The sequence below is a fragment of the Neofelis nebulosa genome, chromosome 16 (assembly GCF_028018385.1).
Source record: "Neofelis nebulosa isolate mNeoNeb1 chromosome 16, mNeoNeb1.pri, whole genome shotgun sequence".
In the NCBI taxonomy this organism is placed as follows: domain Eukaryota; kingdom Metazoa; phylum Chordata; class Mammalia; order Carnivora; family Felidae; genus Neofelis; species Neofelis nebulosa.
This window is the reverse complement of record NC_080797.1, coordinates 9,486,420-9,496,268: the sequence shown is the minus strand read 5'-3', so window position 1 is coordinate 9,496,268 and position 9,849 is coordinate 9,486,420. Positions and strand designations below refer to the sequence as shown.

The 9,849-nt window shown below is 44.7% G+C and overlaps 1 protein-coding gene and 1 long non-coding RNA gene across 5 annotated transcripts; one reads left to right on the top strand and one right to left on the bottom strand.

Moving 5' to 3' along the window:
* Positions 1-239: 239 nt before the first annotated feature.
* LOC131497078 (uncharacterized) lies at positions 240-6,706 on the bottom strand. Of its 3 annotated transcripts, none has more exons than XR_009254759.1 (3): positions 6,510-6,706; positions 5,023-5,278; positions 240-593 (listed from the first exon to the last, which is right to left on the bottom strand). It is a non-coding gene; the product is annotated as an uncharacterized LOC131497078 (long non-coding RNA). The 3 variants fall into 3 exon arrangements; XR_009254760.1 differs by lacking the exon at positions 6,510-6,706 and adding an exon at positions 5,398-6,424; XR_009254758.1 differs by having other exon boundaries at positions 241-593; positions 5,138-5,278.
* Positions 6,707-6,846: 140 nt separating this feature from the next.
* UBB (ubiquitin B) lies at positions 6,847-8,816 on the top strand. Of its 2 annotated transcripts, none has more exons than XM_058703027.1 (2): positions 6,847-6,991; positions 7,732-8,816. In XM_058703027.1, exon 2 carries the CDS (start codon positions 7,738-7,740, stop codon positions 8,653-8,655), a length of 918 nt encoding a protein of 305 aa, XP_058559010.1. In that variant the 5' UTR covers positions 6,847-6,991; positions 7,732-7,737; the 3' UTR covers positions 8,656-8,816. The 2 variants fall into 2 exon arrangements, with proteins under 2 accessions (XP_058559010.1, XP_058559011.1); XM_058703028.1 differs by lacking the exon at positions 6,847-6,991 and adding an exon at positions 7,249-7,273.
* The last annotated feature ends 1,033 nt before the right edge of the window (positions 8,817-9,849 follow it).

The following is a 9,849-nucleotide window of genomic DNA, read 5'->3' as shown; positions in this document are numbered from 1 at the left end:
GGATTTTCTCTTTCTCTTTGCCCCATCCCTGCTCGCACTCCCTCTCTCTCAAAATAAATAAATAGAATATTTTTTAAGAAAAAGCAAATGCAACCCTTAAAAAGACCACAATAACTAAAACAGATCCATACATACCTAACCAATTGATTTCTGAAACTGATGCTAAAGCAATTCAGTGGAGGAAGCATAGTGTTTCCACTGTGCTGGAGCGACGGGACATCCAAAAGCAAAAACAAAAACAAAAACAAAAAAAAACAACCTCAATTTAAACTTGACATCTTATACAAAAGTAACTAATTTGATATGGATTTTAGATTTAGGTGTAGACACAACACAGGAGAAAATCTTTGGGCTGGATGAAGAGTTCTTAGCAGGAAAAGCACAATCCATTAAAGAAAAGAACCAACAGTTGAGGGGAGACAACAGAAAACTGGGGAACTGGAGGTCTTAGAAAGTTTACCCAGCAGATGTAGTAGAAACAAGGTAGAAAGAAAGCTAGACGGGTGACAGGTCGGGCTCTGAGTGAAGAATCCTGGAGTTTAAGAGTTCAACCAGCTTCAAAGTTCACTGCCGAAGTCAAATGGAGATAATCTCTAAAGAGATGAAGGAAATGTGGTATAAGATAGGGTGTTGAGACTTCATCAAAATAACAAACTTTCGTATTTCAGAAGATACAATCAAAAAAGTAAAAACTCACAGAATGAGTGAAAATATTTGCAAGGCACATATCTAAGAACTTGTATCAAGAATATACCAGAAACCGGGGCACCTGGGTGGCTCGGTCGGTTAAGCGTCCGACTTCGGCTCGGGTCATGATCTCACGGTCCGTGAGTTCGAGCCCCGCGTCGGGCTCTGTGCTGGCAGCTCGGAGCCTGGAGCCTGTTTCGGATTCTGTGTCTCCCTCTCTCTCTGCCCCTCCCCTGTTCATGCTCTGTCTCTCTCTGTCTCAAAAATAAATAAACATTAAAAAAAAAATTTTTTTAAAGAATATACCGGAAACCTCCAAAACACAACAGCAGAAAGCCAAAACAATCCAATTACAAAACAGCAAAAGACATGAACAGACATTTCAACAAAGAGGATACACACATGGCAAATAACCACGTAAAAATATGTTCAAGGTCACCAATCGTTAGGGAAATGCAAATTAAAACTATGATGAAATATCACTGTATGTATATTAGAATAGCTAAAATAAAAAGAAACAGTGATAATACCCAAATGCTGTGAGGATGCAGAGAATCTCCCATACGTTGTAGGTGTGAGTGTAACCAGTACAGCCAGTCTGGAATATAGCTCAGCTGTTCCTTAAAAACCTATCCAGGGGCGCCTGGGTGGCTTGGTCGGTTAAACGTCTGACTTCGGCTCAGGTCATGATCTCTCGGTCCGTGAGTTCGAGCCCCGCACCAGGCTCTGTGCTGACAGCTCAGAGCCTGGAGCCTGTTTCGGATTCTGTGTCTCCCTCTCTCTCTGCTCCTCCCCTGTTCATGCTCTGTCTCTCTCTGTCTCAAAAAAATAAACGTTTAAAAAAAAATTAAAAAAAAACAAACCTATCCATATTCTTACACATGACCCAGCAATTACAGTACTGGGTACTTGTCCCAGGGAAATGAAAACATATTCACCAAAAAAAAATGTGTATATTAACGTGTATATCAGCTTTACTTCTAATAGTAAAAAATTGGAAATATATCAAAAGTCCATCTGTATGGGGCGCCTGGGTGGCTTAGTCGGTTGAGTGTCCAACTTCAGCTCAGGTCATGATCTCACAGTTTGTGGGTTCGAGGCCTGCGTCGGGCTCTGTGCTGACAGCTCAGAGCCGGGAGCCTGCTTCAGATTCTGTGTCTCTTTCTCTGTCCCTGCTCCACTCACACTCTGTCTCTCTCAAAAATAAACATTAAAAAAAAAAGTCCGGGGGCGCCTGGGTGGCGCAGTCGGTTAAGCGTCCGACTTCAGCCAGGTCACGATCTCGCGGTCCGTGAGTTCGAGCCCCGCGTCAGGCTCTGGGCCGATGGCTCGGAGCCTGGAGCCTGTTTCCGATTCTGTGTCTCCCTCTCTCTCTGCCCCTCCCCCGTTCATGCTCTGTCTCTCTCTGTCCCAAAAATAAATAAAAAACGTTGGAAAAAAAATTAAAAAAAAAAAAAAGTCCATCTGTAGGTGGATAAATAAACCAATTGTGGTACATCCATACCATGGAATGCTACTCAGCAATGAAAAGGAATCGACTATTGATATATGCAACACCTTGGATGAATTTCAAGGGAATTAGGCTGAGTGCAAAAAAGCTACTGTCAAAAAGTTACATATTGAGTGATTCCAACATTTCCAAAATAACAACATTATAAAGATGAAGAAAAGGTTAGCAGTTGCCTGGACTTGGGGGTAAGGGGTGGGAGAATCCTGTGACCATAAAGAGGTAGCATGAAGGATCCTTGTGATGAAACAGCTCTGTATCTTGATCATAGTGGTTACGAATTTACCCAAGTGACAAAACCGCATAGAACTATGTACACACACACACACACACACACACACACACACACACACTAAAGTGCATATAAAACTGCTGAAATCTGAATAAGGTCTGTAGAACATACAAATGTTATTTTCCTGCTTTTGATAGTGTACTGTAGTTATGTAAGGTGCTACCACTAGGGAAACTTGGATGAAGCGCATAGTAAGATCTCTCTCTCCTATTCTGGCAACTTCTTGTGAATCTATAATTATTTTTAAAAAGTAAATAAATCATTAGGGAAATGCTAATCAAAACCACAATGAGATATCACCTCACACCCATCAGGATGGCCATTATAAAAAAATAGAAGAGAGTAACAAGTGTTGGGGTGCCTGGATGGCTCAGTCTGTTAAGTGTCTGGATTCATCTCAGGTCATGATCTCACATTTCATAGGTTCGAGCCCCACGTAGGGCTCTGTGCTGACAGCTCAGAGCCTGGAGCCTGTTTCAGATGGTGTCTCCTTCTCTCTGCCCTCCGCTGCTCTCACTGTCTCTCCCTCTCTCTCAAAAATAAATAAACGTTAAAGTTTTTTTAAGTAGTAAAAAAAAGAAAGTAACAAGGGTCGGTGGGGATGTGGAGCAACTGGAACCTTTGCACATGGCTGATGGGTATGTAAAATGGTGCAGCCATTATGGAAAACAGCATGGAGGTTCCTCAAAAAATTAAAAATAGAATTGCAATATATAAAGAAATCCCCTTTCTGAGTATATATCCAAAAGAACTAAAAGCAGGATCTCGAGAGATATTTGCACACCCATATTCCTTGCAGCATTATTCACAATAGCCAAGGGGTGAAAGCAACCCAAATATCCATAGACAGATGGATAGATACACACACAATGTGGTATATACATACAATGGACCATTAGCCTTAAAAAACAAGGAAATTTTGTCACATGTATGGATGAACCTTGAAAATGTTATGCCAAATGAAATGAGCCAGTCACCAAAAAAACAAATACTGTATGAATCCACTTTTATAAGGTATCTAACATAGTGTGGGGTAAAATAGTGGTTACTAGGTTCTGGGAGTGGGGAGAAATGGGGAGTGATTCTTAAGTGAGTACACGTTTCAGTTTTGCAAGATAAAAAAAATTCTAGAGATCTCTAACACAATAATGTGAAATATAATTAATACCACTTTAACTATACACTTAAAAATGGAAAGATGATAAATTTTATAGTATATATTTTTTGCTATAAAAAAAAGCTAAAGTGAGGTGCCTGGCTGGCTCAGTAGGTAGTGTGTGACCCTTGATCTTAGCATGGAGCCTACTTTAAATACATTAACTAAAACAAACAAACAAACAAAAAAAAAACCAAACACAAAAACTGAAGCAAAATAAAAAATGTTAAGATTTAATAAAGTTGGGTGTTGGTTATATGATGCTGGTTATATTATCTCCAACTCTCATTTATATAATATTCCATAATAAACATTTTAAAGTAGCTGTTTTATAATGGACATATTTCATAATTTTAAGACCCAATGTAAAGACAATACAGAATTTTTCTCCATGTTCATTTGGACATCCAACATCAAAGTTTCTAACTTGCTGGTAGTAAATCAGGAGTCTCATAATTCTATTGACATGAATAGCCAAACTAGGAAATGACAAACCACATATTAACTCCGTATTTTAAATATCAGCTGATAATGTCAAGAAAACAATTGTGAATTTATCGTTGGAACCACAGTTTTCTCACAGATTTTTATTAAAAGACATCTAGCCAAGGGGCACCTGAGTGGCTCAGTCAGTTGAGCATCTGACTCTTGATATCGGCTCAGGTCATGGTCTCTCAGTTAGTGGGATCGAGCCCCATGTCAGGCTCTTTGCTGATAGCAAAGGAGCCTTCTTGGAATTCTCTCCCTCTCTCTCTCAAAATAAATAAACTTAAACAAACAAAAAAAAGAAGACATCTAGCCAAGTAAAATCACTTAGAATTTTTTTTTTAACATTTATTTATTTTTGAGACACAGAGAGACAGAGCATGAACAGGGGAGGGTCAGAGAGAGGGAGACACAGAATCTGAAACAGGCTCCAGGCTCCGAGCTGTCGGCACAGACCCCGACGCGGGGCTCGAACTCACAGCCCTCATGGACTGCGAGATCATGACCTGAGCTGAAGTCCGCCGCTTAACCGACTGAGCCACCCAGGCACCCCACTTAGAATTTTTTTTTTCCCAAAGTAACTGCCTAGGCAAAAACCATTTGACTATGGAGAAGTAAGTGGTGACTTTTTGTTTTGCATTTTGGTGCCTAAGGCTGTCACAAAGTTGGGGTGTTTTTTTCCCCAATTGAAAAAAGGTAAAATTGCACTTTATTCGCCGAACGAACATATATGGAGCACAATGCCAAGTATCGTGCTAAATTACCAAATCCCTGATCTCTGATTTTGTCATTCTATTTCTTAATTTGTTTACAAATTGTCTTTTACAGTTTACTACCAAGAAATGATGCGATTACTAAAAATGTTCATTTATAAACAGACCATAAAAAATTCACCTTGGTTTACAAGGACAGCACCTGTCATTCTTCTGAAAACGTTTTGCGTTGTGGCTGGCGGTCACCGAAGGTCCCACTTTGGGAAAACATTAAACCAGGAAGCTGTATGACTCACTTGGTTCTGGCAATTGCTGGAACTCTGAACTAAGGCATCCTATCAGTCAGGTGATCTCCATTCTAGTTTATTCTCCCCACCAACACGTATGACTCAGGAGAAGATGCTAGTTGCTGAAACAAGTTCAGATTCATTGCGAGTCTGACAAAACTGAAAATTCATACTTTGTCAAAGAAACATTTCATCAACCACTTCCAAGTCCAAAATGAACTTGGAGCTCTTAAACTATTTTGATCTCTGTTATTCCAGGAAGATCTTACCAAGTTTTAGTTCACTCAAGACTGTCAAGGTGTCTGTTAACTCCTCAATATACCTGTCTGTAGTGCAAGGTCATCGACACAGTTTTTTAAATATTATGCTTAGAAATGTTGTGATTTAATGACTTCTCTAAGTGATATCTAGCGAATTTGTGTTAATGTGCAAATCTTTAGACCGCTCCTTACTGAGATTGGTTATTACGCCACAAACAGCCATTTGCGTGTTTATTTACATCCCCGTCTCTGTGACTCAGACACCGGGCCACGTGTCCCCGAGATCCCAACGCCCCTCCCTGCCTTACGCTCCTCGGGTTATCTCCTAGGGGGTTCACGGGGCCACACCCAGGGTGGAGGGAAACCAGCCAGAGTGGCCTTAGCCGGTTACCTCCGCCTTTAGTGTCGCTGGAACACCACACATTAATGGGAGAGATACTACTTTCTTGGACACGAATTCCTCGTCAGCTCTCAAAGCGGGTCTTCGGCTCCCTAATTTGCATCTTTTTCCCCCACCAGCGTTTGGTGAAACAGAAGGGAAAGAGACTGCGGGTTTCGCGGGAGCCAGACCCAAGCCCGCCCCCCGTGTCACCTGGAGCCGGGGCCTCGCCTCTCCGGGCCTGAAGGCGCTGGGAGGCCCGGGCCCCGCAGAGGTTCCCACCACCAGAGTCTAGATGACTGACTCTCCTCGGAGCCCTTGTGGGGATCGAGAGGGACAAAAGCATCCTGACTCCAATAAACAAGTGTGATTAAAGCTCTTCAACCCTGCCATTACCAAGCGCAAAACTAAAACCGACCAGTGCGGGATCGCGTTAAGACTATGGGTGGGGGGGCGGGTTTGTGCTTCCGCTGCAGACGCCGGCAGACGCCGGCAGAAACCAGCGCGGGCCGCGCCACCCAAACCGGAACCGGGGCGGCCTTCCCGGGGAAGTCGCCGCAGAGGAGGCCTTTTCCTCACTTAAGGCCCGAACACCCAACATTCAGTGGGGGGACGGAGGACTTCGGAGGCGGGAGTCAAGTACCCCTCCTCCCTCTCCGGCCGGAAGTACACCTCTCTCGCGAAGGCGCGCCTCTGGGGCGCACGCGCACAGAGCTACTTAGCAACGTCCGCGCTTACCCACCCCAGCACGGAGCCCAGCAACAACGGAGCCGCCGCGTCTCCCACCAATCAGCACCGGCCTCGCCTTCAGCCGCCTCACCAATCAGCGCCGCCGCCGCAAGGAAGTTTCGAGAGCTTTCGAGGAAGGTCCCCTTAACTCAAATCCATCCGCCCGATAATGTTCCTATTTTTTCCTAAGGGAGGAGAAGGATCGCCTGGAAGAGAAGGGAGCTGAATTTTTAGGGTCCTTTCTTCGCCTCTGAGGAACCTGGGGCTCGGTGGAAGGACCTAACTGGGCTGCGGGAGGTGGGGCCGAGCGAACTACTTTCAGCAGCGTACGGACACGGCGGCTACGTAAGCAGTGATGAGTCACGCAACAGACGCTGCATAAATTCGAGCTCCGCGGAGCCGCGAGCGTTCAGAAGCGGCTGGCAGCGCTTGGTGTGGGTCGGTGTCGGGGCGACTGGACGTGATTGTCTTCGGTGTCCTTGCGTTCGCTACCAGGTACTGGCCCGCGGTCTTCGAGACCTGGGAGGAGTGGAGAGGGGCTCTAAGCGAGACCAGGCTGGCAGCTTTGGGGGTCCGGGTGGTCCTCCGGGAAAGGGATTGGGGGAGGGGAGGGTGAGGTGACGCGGCGCCGCAGCGCCGGGCCTTTCCGGAAGAGTCGGCCTTGTTTACGTGCAGGGAGCAGGGGCGGTTCGCGCGCGCGCGTCCACAGAGACCAACCGACCCTTAACCGATGGAGATTCCATCGTGTCTGCTTCAGGGGGGGAAAGCGGAAAAAAGGTGGTCTAGCTTGGTTTCTAAAACTGTTACAGATTGTGAATCCCAACGCGGTGAAAGCGTCCCGCCTCATTTCCGTTTAAACAGCAGTTTTTATTTTTCGAGTTTTAGGAAGGTTTTTTTTGTTTTTTTTGTTTTTTTTTTTTTTTTGGTTTGTTTTTAATTTTACGTGTCATGCTTAGGTTTTGGGGGAGTTCCGGGGACAGGGTGGGGAAGGAAGACGATTTAGCGAAGAAAGAACAGGAAACCTTGAAAATGCTTTTGGTCCTTCATCGTCTTTAAGTGGAAAGCCTTGACTCGATTATTCAGTGCCTGATTTGAGGCTACTGAAAGTGGAGAGGTTAATGCGGTCAAGGCACTTCAGAGAACGAAGTTAATTTTCCTTTGGATAATTATTTGTGTAAGTAACTTAAAGATCCTGTGGTGGTAACACTAACCTTTTATTTCTTTAAACGCTTTAGATCAAAATGCAAATCTTTGTGAAGACCCTGACCGGCAAGACCATCACCCTGGAGGTGGAGCCCAGTGACACCATCGAAAATGTGAAGGCCAAGATCCAGGATAAGGAGGGCATTCCCCCAGACCAGCAGAGGCTCATCTTTGCAGGCAAGCAGCTGGAAGATGGCCGCACTCTTTCTGATTACAACATCCAGAAAGAGTCGACCCTGCACCTGGTCCTGCGTCTGAGGGGTGGTATGCAGATCTTCGTGAAGACCCTGACCGGCAAGACCATCACCCTGGAGGTGGAGCCCAGTGACACCATCGAAAACGTGAAGGCCAAGATCCAGGATAAAGAGGGCATCCCCCCAGACCAGCAGAGGCTCATCTTTGCAGGCAAGCAGCTGGAGGATGGCCGCACTCTTTCTGATTACAACATCCAGAAAGAGTCGACCCTGCACCTGGTCCTGCGTCTGAGGGGTGGTATGCAGATCTTCGTGAAGACCCTGACCGGCAAGACCATCACCCTGGAGGTGGAGCCCAGTGACACCATCGAAAACGTGAAGGCCAAGATCCAAGATAAAGAGGGCATCCCTCCTGACCAGCAGAGGCTCATCTTTGCAGGCAAGCAGCTGGAGGATGGCCGCACTCTTTCTGATTACAACATCCAGAAAGAGTCGACCCTGCACCTGGTCCTGCGTCTGAGGGGTGGTATGCAGATCTTCGTGAAGACCCTGACCGGCAAGACCATCACCCTGGAGGTGGAGCCCAGTGACACCATCGAAAACGTGAAGGCCAAGATCCAAGATAAAGAAGGCATCCCCCCTGACCAGCAGAGGCTCATCTTTGCAGGCAAGCAGCTGGAAGATGGCCGCACTCTTTCTGATTACAACATCCAGAAAGAGTCCACTCTCCATCTGGTTCTTCGTCTGAGGGGTGGCTGTTAATTCTTCAGTCTTGAAGTTCATAGTGCCCAATGATGGCATTGCTCTGCACTCTAGCCATTTGCCCCAGTTTAAGTTTAGAAATTACCAGTTTCAGCAATTGCTGAAATACTGGTTTTCTCAATAGCTGTTCAAAATGTTAATAAAAGTTTTGTTGCATGGTAGCATATTTGGTGTCTGTCGTGAAATTACATGGGGGGGGGGGCTCCTATTTGATTAAAAGGGTCCCTTCAAGGAAGGGGGATTAGCTTTCAGAAGGTCATTTTCACCAAAGTCAGTCCCCTTGGGAAGGAAAAGGTGTTTTGAGTTGCAGGAAATTTGTCCTTTGTTAAAGGTCATAAGATTCTGGTGTAATGGGAAACCATTTCAGAAGTGCAGTACAATTAAAAATTCGTTGAATTGGAGGCGTATTGAGGGAAAGCAAACTTGCCTACCCCTCAAATAGCTGACCTGATCGATCCTTGTAGAGAAAAATGAAATTTTTGTTGAGGCTGCTGAATTGTGGTTTCAAGTATTGTGATTTTTTTTTTTAAGTAAGCTCTATGCCCAATCTGGGGCCTGAACTCAAAACCGTGAGATCGGGTCACAACACCCATAGTAGTTTCTGATATTGTTAGAAAAAAGTTGAGTAAAAATGTAGAGAACAGGATACCCTTTATTAACAATGCCATAAGTGGTCTTCAGCCTGTACAGTGCCTGCAATAGAACTTGAGTAAATAAACGTTTTCAGCTTGGGACAAAATTGGGTGTTGTGGGGAGTACACGGAGGGGGAAGAAGTTGGAAGCCCTCTTGGTTTTCTCAAGTTTACACTGTAATAGGAAAATAACTTTTCTGGTACAAGAACTTGTCATTACAAGTGTTGCTGTTAAGAGAAAACACCTTAATTCCACTGAGGTGTGTCATAAAGGAGCAGCTGAACATTGTAGAGATAGGTCTGGTAGTCCAGGTATACCTGACAATGAATGACTTGCATGATTTTGGGAACTTTGCCATAGCAATAGTTGTAAAATTCCTGCCCTAGAAATGTGATGAAGTTGGAGCATAAAATAAACTGGAGTACTGAACTCAGGGTTTCTTTGTAAATTAGACCCTGGAAATAACCACTTGATGGGCTCTTTGAGTGAATTAATATTTCATTCTAGAGGGGTGGTAATAAACTGGGCCAGAAAAGGCAAAAACAGCTATATTAAATCTTT

Coding starts and splice junctions, on each gene's coding strand:
- UBB (XM_058703027.1), top strand. CDS start 7,738: ATGCAAATCTTTGTGAAGACCCTGACCGGCAAGACCATCACCCTGGAG.